The following is a 16,265-nucleotide window of genomic DNA, read 5'->3' on the forward strand; positions in this document are numbered from 1 at the left end:
GCTGAGGGAGGTGGACACATGGTGGGGGAAAGGTGAACATGGATCCAGAGATTGGAGTAGCCACAGGCCGAGGGACATCTGGAGCCCCCAGGAGCTGGAAGAGGCAGGAGGGATTTGCCCCTAGAGCCTCTGGAGAAAGCATGGCCCCATGAACCTCTGATCTAGGAATTCTGGCCTCCAGTTCAGGCATGGAGTGGGGGGGAGTGGGGGGTTGCTTATACCCTGTTGTAAGCCCCCCAGTTTGTGGTATTTGTTAGGGCAGCTCCAAGAAGCTAACACACCAGGAAAGACTTTGGCCTATTACAACCAGGGGTGAAAGACAAATGAGTATGGTAATTCCAGATTTTCTCAGCAGGGATTCTCCAAGAAGCTGAAGAAATAGGATAACAGAGAGAGATGTGTTTTAAGGAATGGGCTCCCATGATTGTGGGTGAGTCTGACATCCACAGGCAGGCTGGAGACAGAAATAGAGCCTGTGCTCTAAGGTTTTACCAAGTCGCTTTCACCTTGGCAAATTTTTTTTTAAAGATTTTATTTATTTATTTGACAGACAGAGATCACAAGTAGGCAGAGAGACAGGCGGAGAGAGAGGAAGGGAAGCAGGCTCCTGGCCAAGCAGAGAATCTGATGCAGGGCTTGATCCCAGGACCCTGGGATCATGACCTGAGCCAAAGGCAGTGGCTTTAACCCACTAAGCCACCCAGGCGTCCCTCACCTTGGTAAATGTTAATGTATAGCTTCCCTGGTATCCCAGGAGTGGGGCCTACACAGAGCAGAAGCTGAAAATTTTCCTTTATTAGTGCTTATAAGCTCTGTGTAGTCTACTGTTGAGAAGGTTTGTAACTGACAAAACACCTGGAAGACAGGATCTGCCATTTGTTGAGAAGCGTCATTAATTATGACCCTGACATATTAAACAAATGTGTTTTAGTCAACTGCGGTGCCCTAGGAACTCAGGAAAATATGTATGCATGAATTGAGACAATATTTTGCATTTTATTTTTCCAAATAACCTGAGGCAGAGGAAGGTAAAAATATAAAAGAGCAAAAATTGGTCTTTGGCTGATAATTGCGGAAATCTAGTCTATTTTACTATTTTGTCTACTTTTGCATGCATTTGAAATTTCCCAGATTTTAAAGGAAACCCAGTTATTTAACAAATTACAGTGGACCCTTGAACAACACGGGTTTGAACAGTGCAGGTCCGTTTAGACACAGATTTTTTTTATAAATAATTACAATACTGTGAATGTATTTTCTCTTCCTTATGATTTTCTCTTTTTATAATTTTTTTAAGATTTTATTTATTTATTTGACAGACAGAGATCACAAGTAGGCAGCAGGCGGGAGGGAAGGGAGGCTCAATCCCAGGACCCTGAGATCATGACCCAGGCCGAAGGCAGAGGCTTAACCCACTGAGCCACCCAAGTGCCCCTCTTCCTTATGATTTTCTTAATGACATTTTCTTTTCTCTAGTTTGCTATAAGAATCCTGTATATAATATATATAACATACAAAATATATGTTCACTGACCATTGATGTTATCAGTAAAGACTTCCCATCAACAATGGGCTATTAGCAGTAATGTCTTAGGGGAATCCGAAGTTACACATGGATTTTCAAGGGCTCATGGGATCAGCACCCTAACCCCTGCATTGTTCCAGGGTCAACTGTGTTTTTGTTCTTCTGGAGTCTGAGCCACAAATACTTTGAGGTCGCCTTGTTTAGCATGACCCTGGTCGTATGGTCCTCACCAAAGACATGGCCATTTATGTGTGTAGCATACATCCCAGGAGGCTGACACTTATGATTCCTCTCATTTCTTTCTACTGAGAGCAGACGAATTCTTCCGTGAACACATTTTGGATTTTTGTTGTTGTCTATTTGACACAGAGAGAGCACAAGTAGGCAGAGCAGTAGACAGAGGGAGAGGAAGAAGCAGCAGGCTCCCCTCTGAGCAAAGATCCCAATGCAGGGCTCGATCCCAGGACCTTGGGATCATGACCTGCGCCTGAGCCGAAGGCAGATGCTTCACCGATTGAACCACCCAGGCGTCCCTGTGAACAAATACATTTTGTATCCATGCAACCATAACATCTGCTCACTCCAACTTCCCATGCGTTCCCCATGATTGTATCTACATTCATTCAGGCAAGCAAATATTCCCGCCCTGGAGAGCCTCAGACACAACACCCCTTCTGTGTTAGGACTGTCTGACACACCCCAGTGTCACCAGGTCACTTTTCTTTCTTTTTTTTTTTTAATATTTTATTTATTTATTTGATGGAGATCACAAATAGGCAGAGAAGCAGGCAGAGAGAGAGGAGGAAGCAGACTCGCCGCTGAGCAGACAGCCCAATGCGGGGCTCAATCCCAGGACCCTGGGATCATGACCTGAGCCAAAGGCAGAGGCTTTAACCCACTGAGCCACCCAGGCACCCCACCAGGTCACTTTTCTAACACAAAACCAACACACGTCCCAGCTTTGTTATATCCTGTTTGGTTGAGCCATCTGTGGCTGTCCATGTGAGCATATGAACCTGGCTTACATGCCCGGGTCCACCCACGGAGGAAGGAGCCTCGTGTTTACTACAGAACCTCACTGGTTTGAATGATGGACAACTCCACATGTCCTAAGGGAAAATCTGAGTGGAGACATCTCTGGTAACCAGACCCCAACCCCTTCCTCTGCTCCTGCCCGACCTGCAGCTGTCATGAAGGCTGCAGATCTGCGGAGAAGGACATTATCCTAGATTTCCCAAGCTGATCACAGGCAGCTTACCAGGAGGGAGCTCTGTCCGCTGGGGTAAGAAAGACGCAGCACAAGACACACTGGAAGTCAGAGGGAGGATGGGACCCCCCCAGGCCGCAGGGGACCCCGGGCTAGCCAGAGAAGAAATGAGGGCCGTGGCTGGGGGAAAAGACAGCCCACACTGGGCCAGCTAGCAGTCAGAGGGGCTGCCTGTAGCCTCCCTGAGCCTTGGTGGCGGGGGGGAGCGGCGGGTTATCCGGAGCCCTGGGTCAGGAGAGCAACCCTAAGGATCCCTTGATTTGAGCTCATGAGCCTCAATGGGGCCCAGCTGAGCAAGGACCTCTGGCCTGCAGAACTACAGAAGGAACTGGCTTTGCTTCCAGCTGCCGTCTTTCAGGTGGTTTGTTAGGGCAGCCATAGGAAACCAGTATGAAGTGTGTTGTTGTTTTTTATTAACATATATTATTAGCCCCAGGGGTACAGGTCTGTGAATCGCCAGGTTTACACACTTCACAGCACTCACCATAGCACATACGTTCCCCAATGTCCATAACCCCACCACCCTCTCCCTACCCCCTAACCCCCCAACCCTCAGTTTGTTTTGTGAGATTAAGAATCTCCTATGTAGGTTTGTCTCCCTCCTAGACCCGTCTTGTTACATTTATTCTTTTCCTAACCCCCGCCCCCCACCCCACGTTGCAGCTCCACTTCCTCATATCAGGGAGATCATATGATAGTGGTCTTTCTCTGATTGACTTATGAATGGGTAGTGAAGTGTGTTGTCTTTTTTTTAAAGATTTTTTAATTTATTTGACAGAGATCACAAGCAGGCAGAGAGGCAGGCAGAGAGAGAGAGAGAGAGAGAGAGAGAGAGAGAGAGAGAGAGAGAGAGGAGGAAGCAGGCTCCCTGCAGAGCAGAGGGCCCGATGTGGGGCTCGATCCCAGGACCCTGGGATCATGACCCGAGCTGAAGGCAGAGGCTTTAACCCACTGAGCCACCCAGGCGCCCCTGAAGTGTGTTTTAAACGTAGCTGGAGGAGTTTGGGTTAGTAAAGGGGGTCTCGGAATGTACTGTAGAAAGTGGTGAACCTGGAGATCCAGACCTTCTGATACATGCCTCGTGCCACCATTAAGTCCCCCGGGTGCAGAAACTCCCCCACCCGAGGCGATGGCGCAGTGTGAGAGAGCTGGAACAGCCGCCGCGGTCCTATTTATATGGCCCGCATGCAAATGAGGGTTTGGGAACAGACAAATGGGATTGGACCAAAGAACGTATTCAAAACAGCGGAGGCAGTTCGGCTCTCTAATTGGATACACTAAGCTGGGGCACTCAGCCAATGAGAGCACAGAAGCCCTCCCAAAAGCGCTCCTGTGGGTTGCGGCCGCCAGAAAGCAGCTGTGGTCAGAAGGCAGTTGTGGTCCCGGAGGCGTAGGTGCTGCTGGAGCAGGGAAGTCACATTAATAGAGAGGACTCTCGGGGTCGTAATAATGCGTGGCTCCTCACAGTGAGGAAGCTCTAGCGCGACTATAATGGAGACAGCATTACCCTCCGAAGGGCAAGGAAATCTCGTACTAGAGTCTTTATTCTGCAATATCACAGATTGTAGAGAAAGAGGTTTGGGGGGGGGGTGTTTTGTGGGTTTATTTGCTAGTTTTCCTAGCGTATGTGGGGGGTATTTAACACCTGCAAATCCTAGAGCAGTGTTTCCAGTGCGGTACTTAGCCAGCATCAAGTCACCTGGGAGCTTGTCAGGAAGGCCAAGTCCAGTCATCCCAGGCCCAGTGAGTCACGAGGGGATGAGGCCCAGCCATGCAGTCCGCGAGGCTCGTCGGTGTGCAGATGCATGGTACCGTTGGAGAGCCACTGCCCTGGAGAAGCAACACACCAGAACGGGGTCCCCCGGAAATTCAGTGACGTACTAAATTCTCTTTCCTTGTCTCCCATTGAGTCAGTACAAAATCGAATGGGGAAAATGTCACTCATGATAGTAAATAAAATAAACAAGGATGATCTTGGGAGAAGTAGGCTTATTTTCATGAAAATATAAAGCTCGCTGGGAAGTTGATAGAAAAGGTTTAAAGGGCGCCTTTGGTTCAGGTCATGATCTCAGTGTCCTGGGATGGAGTCCCACCTCCCGCTCTCTCCCAGCGGGGAGTCGGCCTCTCCCTCTGTGCTCATGCACGCTTTCTCTCTCTCTCTCTCTCAAGTATATAAATAAAGCATGTTAAAAAACAAAGAAAGGAATGTAATGCCCCACAGTTTTGGAAACTAGAAGTCCAAAATCAAAGTGTTGTATTGGACGTTAGTTCTCCAACCTATGTACCTGGGGAGGGGTCCTATGCAGCCTGTCATGGGAGGAGCAGCATCTGTGAGCAAAACAAATCTGTTTTCTGAGTCAGCATTCTATGTTGTTGTGTTTCCTGCTGGAAACTGGATGAATGCCGGAGGGGTCCCTGGAGACAGCTGCTGGACAGGACCCTGGCTCCAATGCTCCGAAAAATCACCTGGAGCTGGTACTCCGTGACAGGCTTGGTGCCTCCAGACACAGTGCACCTGGCTAGCTCGTCTGCCCCTCGAGGGATGAAAAGGCGGAATGGCTGTTGTCATTCACTTGCCCGATGGGCACCTGCGCTCAAGGAGGTGCCATCCACAAAAGCATTCATCTCTCTACAACACTCAAAAATTCTCGACTGCCTGTAACCTGTACAATCCAACCCAGTTTCCCTGACTTCTAACCCTAACCCTGACTTCACCAACTGGCCCTGGCACTGTGGTCAAGCTCAGCCCCACCCCAACCTACTGAGAAAGCAGCAAGCACTTCATCTAGCCTGCTCTCAGTGCTGCAGCCCCCATGTCTAAGATGTTTCTGTTTTATTTTCACTTTTCTCTGAAAAGCTGTATATTAGTTACGGAGCTCCCTACAAATAGAATTAATAAGATACATAGATGTATCCTTTTTATTAATCCTCTTATTTGTAAGATCTATGTATTACATACATGTAATTATATATATAATTCACTCTGGACCCTCTAGAGCATCAGCCACACAGAAGGGGCTTCTGGGCCCTAGAGCTACCATTGCCGAGGCTCAGCCCAACCCCATACCCAGAACACCACAAGTCCTCCTAATGAACCCTGACTCTCTCAAGTTCTTATCACTCAGTGTGAGCATCACATCTGGCCATCAACCAGAAACCACCAGACATGCCCAACAGTAAGGATTCCTGCATGAAGAGACACACAGCCATCAGGACCACATGCAGGTCGATGCAGGTGCTGGAATTATCAGGCTGGGGATTTAGAACAACTGCGGTAAAACGCTGAGGGCTCGAGTGAATGAAGTGGACAGATGGGCTGACACAGAAGGGAAGGCTGCCTCTGACGGGCTCAGCCAGCCGGCTTTGGCTGAGAGGAGAATCAGGGAGCCTGAAGACAGGCCAGTAGAAACCTCCCAAATGGAAATAAAGAAAGAAGGTGGAATAATATTTTATGTAAAAAACCCAGAATATGTAAGGACTGTGTGACAATCACCAAAGGAGTAATATATGTAATTGGATGTGTCTGGGTGGCTCAGTCATTAAGAGTCTGCCTTCCACTCAGGTCATGATCCCGGGGTTCTGGGATTGAGCTCTGTATCGGGGAGCCTGCTTCTCCCTCCGCTGACCACTCTCCCTGCTTGTGCTCACTCTGTCAAATAAAAGAAAAAAATCTGACAAAATAAGTAAAGAAATAAATATTTAAAAGTCAAAGCGGCGGGACGCCTGGCTGGCTCAGTTGGTGAAGTGTCCTCTTGGTTTCGACCAGGGTTGTGATCCCAGGGTCATGCGATTGAGCCCCACATCGGGCTCCATGATCAGTGTGTGGTCTGCTTGAGATTCTCCCTCTCCCTCTGCTCCTCCCTGCACTCACACGTTCTCTAAATAAATAAATACACAAAGAAAATATTTGTAAGAATAAAAAATTAAATACATACATAAAAAGCAAAGTGGACTTAGATGGGTCATAAATGTATATTTCAAACCCTAGGCCAATTACATAAAAAGAGGTTTAAGTAAAAGTCTAACCGATGTGCTAAGCAGAGGACCGCAGATGGGATCCTTGCCATACAGAGATCTCTAAATGTCCTTCCTGCCCACAGCCACTTCCAAATGGCAGTAGTCACAAGCCCTTCCCTGGCGGACCTTTGCACTCACTGCAGTAATAAACATACGTATTTATACATATGCAACTATATATATAATATACATAGCTATATGACAAATTAATTTTGTATATATTTTGACAATGTATTTCAGTATCGCTGACTTCCTTTGCAGTTTTAAAAATGTCATGCATTTAAAAACATTCTAAGGCATTTCATTGTATGCATTTTTCAATGTTTTAAAATATTTTGAGCTTCACCAAATGACCAGAGGGATTCATGAGGTCAGAAAAAGAACAAGGATGAAATTCTTGCCACCTATTCACCAAAACAGAAAACAGCACCTCCTAAAAGGGAAAAAGTTACAAAGAACCTACAACGCCACGCTTCACATAATGCTATATTTCCCGAGTCGCGCAGGCAAACACCGTGAATGGTGAGAGCAAGGAAAGAACCATCTAGATGAGGGAGGACCTCCCTCCAACGCAGGATGGATGCTGTGACAGACTTTTCAGTTTGTGGAGGGAGGATAGAGATAAGCTCAGTTTCTAAGGAAGCTCTGCAGGCTGAGAATGAGGTCTACAGGCCCCCAGAGGTCTGGTCATTGTCAAGAAGAGGTTGTTTGTAGTCTGAAATCAAACATCAACATTAAGGCACCCGCGAGTTCCTTGAGAGAAATATGCCATGCTCAGCACACCTCCGGGATTTACCAGTGGGCTGCAAGCTATAATGGTATTTCCTTCTAGTGGCCTTTCTCTGGCCTTTGTTCTCCTCATCACGGTGACTGAAACCAAATGTATGCACAAAGCACACACAGCCTGACCCATACAATGCATGTGTCCTAGACAAGCCAAAACTTCGGGGGGAATGTTTGGGTCCGAGGCGGTCTCTGGAGAGATGACCTTGGGGAGAGTTGTGTTCTTGAGGGGCGATTTTCCCCTGGGCCTTGGCACCTCTGAGGGAGTACGAACCACAGAGAGCTCAGTTCCTGAGGTCATGAAAAGTGTCAACTGAACTAACTACACAGAGGTTTTACTGTGATAAAGAAACTCTCAGCTTCTCAAGAGTGTGGGCCCTGCTTCTGGGCTCCCAGGGGAGCTATACGTCGGCCAAGGTCAAAATGACTCCAAGCATGAGCTCTCTTTCCGTGTGTCTGCATCGTTAAAAACACATATAACCAAAAAGGAGCATTCCAAACACAGAGAAAAACAGAAAAGCTCCCTGGCTACCATAAGATTTGAAGTGTACAGCCTTGCACAATACTAAGAAGATAGAGTCTGTGATTTTCTGGAATGTTCTCCAAGATGACTTGGAACTCTAGGTAGAAATCACATAGAAACCTCTACCCAGAGGCCCTTCCCTGGAGCCCTGTGTATCGGGCAGCTGTCCCAACTTGGGAGCCAACAAAACTTTCCCCTTTCTTTCTTTTTCTAATTAAAAAAAAAAAAAAAAAAAAAAAGGCTGATGCACCTGGGAGCCTCGGTCAGTTAAGCATCCAACTCTTGGTTTCGGTCCAGGTCGTAATCTCAGGGTCATGAGGTTGAGCCACACATTGGGCTGTGCGCTCAGTGTGGTGTCTACTTGGGATTTGGTCTCTTCCTCTGCCCCTCTCACATTTTCTAAAATACAATCTTTAAAAATTAAAAAAAAAAGGGGGGGTTGCTCAATTGGCATCCCCACATACACAAAGTACAGATCACGGTTTCAAATCGGGGTGCGGGCGGGTACACAGTAGGAAGCCCCCAATTCCTTGTTTTCTGTGTTGGTTCACTCAGACACATGGAACCAGGTGACATTCTGCCTTATGTCCAGGGAGTGGACTCGAGTCCCCTGAGAATCAAGAAACAGAAATCTGATAACAGAACGAAGTTCTTGTGGTCTGAAAAGCAAGCCCCCAGCCATGAAGCCTAAGTTGAGCCCCACGGAACTGCTTCCGGGGGCTCCGGGGCCAGAAATCCCTGATCCACCCACCATCGTCGCCTGGTGCCTTGGGACACCCAGCGATCTGGGGTCTGCCTGCGCTGAATGAGTGATCACACTGGAAAGATTCACAGGGGAGTCCTAGCCAGGCTGCATCAGACCCACACCCTATATACGAGGCAACCCGGGTCGGTCCCTCCTTTCTTCTCCCCCGCGCCCCACCAACCTGACCTGACTCGGGGACAGCAGCAGAGCTTCTGTGCGACCATCATGACCAACTAAAAAAAGTCTGGATGCAGGACGGAGAGACTGTTGTTGGAAAGGACTGTTAGAAGGGAGGGGAGAAGACTATTACAACAGGGCAGGAGCTTTCTTTCCTCTACTCATCTTAGATCTCACTAAGGACTCTCCTCCAACAAGAGAAAAACATTTATTTCTTTAAGATTTTATTTATTTATTTTAGAGAGGGTGCAAGTGTGGGATCTGGGGAGGGCAGAGTTAGATGGAGAATCTCAAGCAGACCCCGGGCTGAGGGTGGAGTCCCACGTGGGGCTCCAACCTGTGACCCCCGAGGCCATGACCTGAGCCAAAATCAAGAGTCTGAGGCTTAACCAACCAAGCCACCCGGGTGCCCCTAGCATTTGCATTCTCTTGTGACAGAGGAACCTTCATAGGAAATGAAGACACACAGAAGGGGCCACAACTGCATGCTTTCATGCTAGGTTGGACAAAGAGGGGCAATTGCAGAAAAGCAGTTAAGACACCCCGGGAGATGGAAGAAGACAAAAGTTCTGCCAACAAGGTCTCAGTATGCACAGTCCTTGTGGGTCTCCGCGTCCCCTCCGTGAGGATAAAACGCTTCTCTCCTCCACTGTAGACCCCTCCCCTTTTCCGTGGGACTTTTAACTCTGTTTTCAGGAAGAAAAAGAGAGCTTTGAGCAGTCCCCCTTGTATCTGCCATGTTCCAAGTGCCTTCAGCTCAAAATAACCCTCTCGTAGACCTTGGCCTTCTGGGGTGGCACATGTGGTTCAGCCTTGGGCAGTAAACTTGGGGTCTGCAAGCGCCTAAAGGGTCAGGCAACAAGGGAGCTTCTCTCACAGGGAAGAGGGAGCAGACGAGGAGAAGCCCTGAGTGCTGCAGGGGGACGAGGGGACGGGGGTCAGTGCCCATGAGCAGCCAGAGATCGGGCGGGATGCACAGCCGCTGGGCGTAGTCCGGGTAGGGGTCCAGCTATGGGGACCGGCAGCTCGCTGGTCACCCATGAGGGAAGAACGCGGAGGCAGAGGGTCTGTGCCTGGCCTCCTCCTGAGCCTTTCACCGCCGGCTGCGAAAACTCAACACTGTCACCACAGACAGGCCGAGCTCAGAATGCCGCCTTCTAGAAGGTTCTTCCCGCCCTGGAGCATTGGGGAGCCAGGGGAATGCTGAGGGGGGAAAGGAGGGAGCTGTGTGGGGAGAGGCACAGCCCCCCGCAAGGTGACCCGACCCTGACCCGCTGGACCCTGACCCTACAGTCCGGTGACCCAACCCTGACCCTAACCCCCAGCCGGCCAGCGCGGGAACCAGCGCGTTCCAACGCCTGAGCGCCCCCCCCCCCCCCGCTCGCACCTGCGCAGATAAGGGGCGGGCGGCCGAGTGGCGCGCGCTGCGGGCCAATCAGAGCGCAGCCTGCCATCGCGCCACCCGGCCGCCGGCCAATGGGAAGGCTTCAGCCTCTATAAAAGCGCACCCGCTGTAAGCAAGCGGCAGTGGAAGTGGCGGCGCTTCCTTTAGCGGTACGGGACTCATGGCCCGCACGAAGCAGACGGCGCGCAAGTCCACAGGCGGCAAGGCACCACGCAAGCAGCTGGCCACGAAAGTGGCCCGTAAGAGCGCGCCGGCAACAGGCGGCGTTAAGAAGCCACACCGCTACCGGCCTGGCACGGTGGCTCTGCGCGAGATCCGGCGCTACCAGAAGTCTACCGAGCTTCTGATCCGCAAGCTGCCGTTCCAGCGGCTGGTGCGTGAAATCGCGCAGGATTTCAAGACCGACCTGCGCTTCCAGAGCTCGGCGGTCACGGCACTGCAGGAGGCGTGTGAGGCCTACCTGGTGGGGCTGTTCGAGGACACCAACCTGTGCGCCATCCACGCCAAGCGGGTCACTATCATGCCCAAGGACATCCAGCTGGCGCGCCGCATCCGCGGGGAGCGCGCCTAAGGCCCACGCGCAGGCCGCTCCGCCAGAGCACTAGCGCTCACCCCAAAGGCTCTTTTCAGAGCCACCACCTGGCCACAAAGGGTGCTGTGCCAACCCGGGGTGACTCCCGACTACTTCGTGTTGTCTCCGTGTCCACTTAGTGGGTTGCAGTAACTAGGATTCCCCGGGGAGAACCCACCGAAGCCTCCACCCTTGGGAGGGTCTGTGGCTGCCAACGTTCTGTGAACCAATCTCCCACCCCTGCAAGGGGAGTGAGTGGCAGGATCTCCACTAGCTGGAGGACACCCAAGTGTGTGGGTGGGGGGGTTAATCCTTAGGGCTGTGATGAGGGGGCCCCTACAATCGGGATAGTGGGGAAGCCTTACAATGGGGAGTGGGGAAAAACTACAGCTGGGGTGGTGGGGAGGACCCCTATAACTAGGATGGTGGGGAGGAAGCTAAGGCTTCTAGGAAACCCTGGAACTGGGGTGGTGGGGAAGGCCTACAACTGGGGTGGTTGGGAAATCCTACAACTGGGATGGTGGGGGGAACCCCACAACTGGGGTGGTGAGCTGGACATGACTGCAGGGTGGGAGTGGGACTGACCACCTCAGCATGGCTGGAAGGTTAAGGACAGAGAACTTTTGCAGGCATGGTCTCCTAAAAGCATTAAGCTGGTAAGACCCAACTGGTGGGTACGGTGACCTGAAGTCCATGGGTCTGTCCTTGCAAGGTACTCCCAGTGGAGTGAGGGCCTGGATGGACATGTGTCCTGCCGTGAGCGGTGTTTCAGGGACCGCCCATGCTCTGGCCTGAAAATCAGTGCTACCCCTCAGCACTCGGCTCCAGTTCAGTCAGTCCATGTCTGGCCCTTGTGCCTTTTCCACACCTCCTGAAGTCCTCAGGAAAGCTTTGCCCAGTGCAGAGAGCAAGACCTCTGTGTCCTTCCCCACTTCCTGCTCAATGGCCTTGGAGGTGAAGAAAGTTGGCCAACTGGCTGCATTTGGGGGAACCGTGCAGATGGCTTATGCCTGGCAGGATGGGCTGGGCGGTGGTGAAGAAACTTCCCTTAGCAGACCATGCCAGGGAGGGGCAGATGCAGGTCCTCTGTTCTTTGTGTCCATTGCATGTCCCGTCCAAGGACCCGAGACAGGAGGTAGGAGAAGCAAAGAACTGAGGACCAAGGAAGAAAGTAACCAAAGTCCCTCAGGGTCACGGAAACGGATGGTCATGGAAGCCTTTCCAACAGGTGTCGAAACAGATGGCTATGTCCCTGCTGGGGCCTCATGAGAATCCTCTGCTCACAGACGCTCTCTGGAGATCTGGGCAGAACCCCTGCCAGTGGGGACACATCAGCCCAGCATCCTGGGGGAGGTGGACTGAGGGGACTCAGCCTTGCTCTCTGGAGAACCTTCCAGCACCCTCCCAACTTGGCAGTGCATGGCGAAACTGCAGGAACAGTGCTGAAAGGGGGCAGCCCCATGGCCGGAAATGCTGGGAGTGCCCTCCAGCATGGTGTAGCCAGAATCCCACAGCGAACACCGCAGGACAGAAAAGGGAGTGCTGCCATCGGAAGTACAGCGTGGGGTCAGGATGTCCTTTTTTTAAGGCCAGCTTTCAGGTGTCTGTCGTGAGCACCAACCTCGAGCCCCAGGGAAGAATTGATTAGCTTTGTAAACATGTAAGACCATGACAACTATGATCCGTGCCTCTGTCTACCCGTCCCAAGCATGTGGGCATACTAAACATGCAGTCTGTACCTGTTCACGCCAAGTCCACGCCTTCAGGCCTCATGTGCACGTGGGGACAGCCAAGTGCGAAATGTCTAGGAGAGGACTGAAGGCAGGCAGGCCAGCACCTGATCGCCGGGTGGGGCTCAGAGCAGCTCCTCTGACAGACGCCCATGACGGGTGAACACATACATGGCCGAATGCACGGGCCAAGCCCCAGGCTCCAGTCCAGGGAGTGGGTGACAGTCAGGAGGGGGCAGGAAGGGGTGCGTGGTGGTTCAGAAGAATCTCACGGGCCAGGGATGCCCCTTCTTAGTCCCCAGCCTTCCGCACACTAGATCCTGATGTGTGCAGTTACTGTTCAACAAAACAAATCCTCTGTCTGTGTTTCTAATTACACTCATGGGCTGGGAGACGCAGTCTGGGGGGAGCAGGGCTGCAGGAGGGATCCTCCGTGCCTGAAATGTCATTGGCATTCCAAAAAACGTAGCGTGCCGCACTGAAAGGACAGAATGGGCCAAGGGGACTCCAGCAATCCCCGGGGGCGACGAGTCCTGGCTCAGAGCCCCCCGACAGGCCGTCATGGAGGGGAGGGCACAGCAGGTGCATTCAAGGAGGTCCTTTGGAGGATGTGGGATATAAGGAACTGGGGCTGCACTGTGACTAGGGCTTCCCGACTGGGGAGTCAGGAGTCGGGAGACCCTCCTCCTAGCCTTCTTCCTTCTCAAGGGACAGTGTTGGGAAATGACATCAAGAAGACGTGACCACCGAGGTGCCTGGGTGGCTCAGTAGGTTAAGCCTCTGCTTTCGGCTTGGGTCATGTTCTCAGGGTCCTGGGATTGAGCCCCGCATTGGGCTGTCTGCTCAGCAGGGAGCCTGCTTCCCTTCCTTTCTCTGCCTGCCTCTATGCCTACTTGTGATCTCTCTTGCTCTGTCAAATAAATAAATAAAATCTATGAAAAAAAAAAATGTGACCACCCACTGACCCAAGAGCTGGACCCTACACTCAAAGGCTTCTCACCCCCACCCTGGGTTCCGTGGGTCCCGTCTGTTTTTCCTGCACCCAGGGCTCCTCCAAGGACAGATCCTGGAGATGGTGAGGAGCTGTCGAGAACACCTGCATGGGGTACGTGACCGAGCCCAGTTACGGCCTCGTTACAAGCTTGCAGGTTGGGTGGACCGGTGTGGGGATCTAGGGCTCTGGTTGCCTCAAGCCTGGTTGTCCGTTTCCTTGGCTTACCACCACGCCATCTGCCAAGCCGTCACTGGGGTCTCTCCCTGCCCTCTGAATCCAGGTGCCAGTTCCAGATTGCACCTGAGTGTTCCCACGGCTGGAGGTTTCAACCAACAGACGAGGCCTGGTAACTGCGTATCATCTCCAGACATCCCATGGAGCCCGTCCCGCGGTCTTCACAGGAGACGCTGGCTTCTTCCCCGAGTCTGGAGCCCAGGTTTATGTACCTGGCCTGAGTTGCACCATGAGAGCCCCTGGACATCAGAATGTCAGCACCTGGCCCAGAGGATTTTCCAAAAGACACATCAGACAGTCCAATGAAGGGGACGGATGCTCAGTGTGTCCACCCTCTGAGGTGGGCCAAATGGTGTCTGCCCCGAACCCGGCAACAGTCCAGTGCTGCACCCCAACTCCCAGGATCTCAGAATGAGACCGTATTTGGAGGCAGGGCCTTTGCAGTGGTCGCAGGAGGAAATGAGGCCATGACAGTAATTCCCAATTCCATAGGACTGACATCCTTGTAAGAAAAGGAGGTTAGGACGCAGACATGCACAGAGAGACGGTCATGTGAGGATGTGGGGAGAAGACAGGTGTGATATGGTGGCTGGTCATAAGAAATAAACATTGGGTCTCAAACCTTTGGAAGTGTCTAGGTGATGAGGCTGATAAAGGTGACGTTCATTATTTACAAGCCCTGCCCCCACCCTGGAGTGTGTGCAGGTGAGGGGAATTTGGAAAGCCCCTGACAATGGCAGCCGTGGCCAGGAACCCTGCCCTGGGGTCAGCAAGAATGCATGCACACATAGGGGGAGTCCCCCCGGCTCTGTGGGGACAAAGGCCCTGCAGTCTGGACCCTCCCAGATCCCACTGTGTCTTTATCCAGCTGCTGATTCATAGCCTTTCACGTCTTTTGTAGGAAGCTGGTCATCAAGCAAGTGACAGGCTTCCCTGAGCTCTGTGAGCCGCTCAGCACGTGCAAGGAACCCACCGTGGGGACCTAGGGCCTGTCGTGGAGGCCGGAGCGCACTTGCGATTGGGGTCTACAGTGCGGTGGTGTATGGGCCTGAACTGCGACCCTGTGGGATCTGATGCTGTGTCCACATCGACGGGGTCAGAGCTGAGTCACACTCGGGACCCCCAGCTGCTACCACAGACTTGCCTAGGGGGAGGAAGTGCCCCTCCCCCACATGCATTTGGGGATCAAAAGTATCAGAAGCAAAGCCAAGAATTGAAAGTAAGGGAAATACACAGAAGCATATCACTCATAGCAAGCCCGTCTGCATGCCGGGGAGTGGACCCTCAGGAGGAAAGGGCCACAGCTGGAGCTCAGGCTCCAGGCCCCCAGGAAATGCTCGGGACTCAGCATCCAGGCCCCTAGGACCAGGAGATCCCTAGGCTCAGTGTCCAGGCCCTAGGACTTGGAGACCCTGGAGCTCAGCATCCAGGACCCCAGGACTGAGAGACCCCCAGGCTCAGAGTCCAGACCCCAGGACCCGGCTGTGGTCTTTGTTACCTAGTCTGACCTGACTGATATGCTGTCCTTACACTTCACATCAGCATTAGAATTAGTTCTTTCTCCCCCCTGGCACTTGGAGGTGAGTTTCCAGATGTGGGGACTGTAAGGGCCTACTTAGCCAGAGCAACTCCATCTCAGTTAAACAGCCATTTTGTTGTTGGTGCAGTAAAATTTAAACTGACCCTGCCCACCCCCCAAGAGGCACTTACTTAAAAGCAAGTCTTCGAAACCCGTAAAATATGGTTGACCAGTTCCTGATAACAGAGCCCAGAATGCAAGGATGAGTCAGCCAGGTGGAGACATCCAATCAGTAAAAAGCACATACTATCTCCCTAAGCACTAAAGAATGTAAACCCCGGCTTTTGGGCGCCAAACTTGGGCGCCAATTCTGACCAGAGTAATAGGCTAGTTCAAACAGCTACTATAGGGTAAATTGTAATTCAATTGGCCACCCGCGTGTGACCTAACATGACTATGCAACTTTCTCTGTGTGTTACAATCTCATTGGCCACGTGTATGTGGCCAGGCTCAACCACATGGCCTTTACTCTATAAAAGCTAGTCTGTGAGGCTGGGGGTCGTTGCTCTCTCTGTAAGAGACGGCCCCGACCAGTCGATTTGATTCTCGATACTGGTGCGAAATAAAGCTTTGCTTGACCTTCGCTTTGTATCAGTCTTGCTCCTTTGATAGTGGACCCCAATAGGGACAAGGGAAACTTTGTTTCCTCAGCTGGAAGACTGAAAGGCAGGAGACTCGGGGGCTGTTGGTCATGGCATTTATTGCCGCATGAAGC

General features: G+C 51.8%; 1 protein-coding gene across 1 annotated transcript; it reads left to right on the plus strand.

Moving 5' to 3' along the window:
- The first annotated feature begins 10,590 nt into the window (after positions 1–10,590).
- On the plus strand, positions 10,591–11,287 carry H3-4 (H3.4 histone, cluster member). Its single transcript, XM_047731500.1, has one exon. It carries the CDS (start codon positions 10,603–10,605, stop codon positions 11,011–11,013), a length of 411 nt encoding a protein of 136 aa, XP_047587456.1. The 5' UTR covers positions 10,591–10,602; the 3' UTR covers positions 11,014–11,287.
- Positions 11,288–16,265: the final 4,978 nt, after the last annotated feature.

The sequence above is a fragment of the Lutra lutra genome, chromosome 5 (assembly GCF_902655055.1).
Source record: "Lutra lutra chromosome 5, mLutLut1.2, whole genome shotgun sequence".
Classification (NCBI taxonomy): Eukaryota; Metazoa; Chordata; class Mammalia; order Carnivora; family Mustelidae; genus Lutra; species Lutra lutra.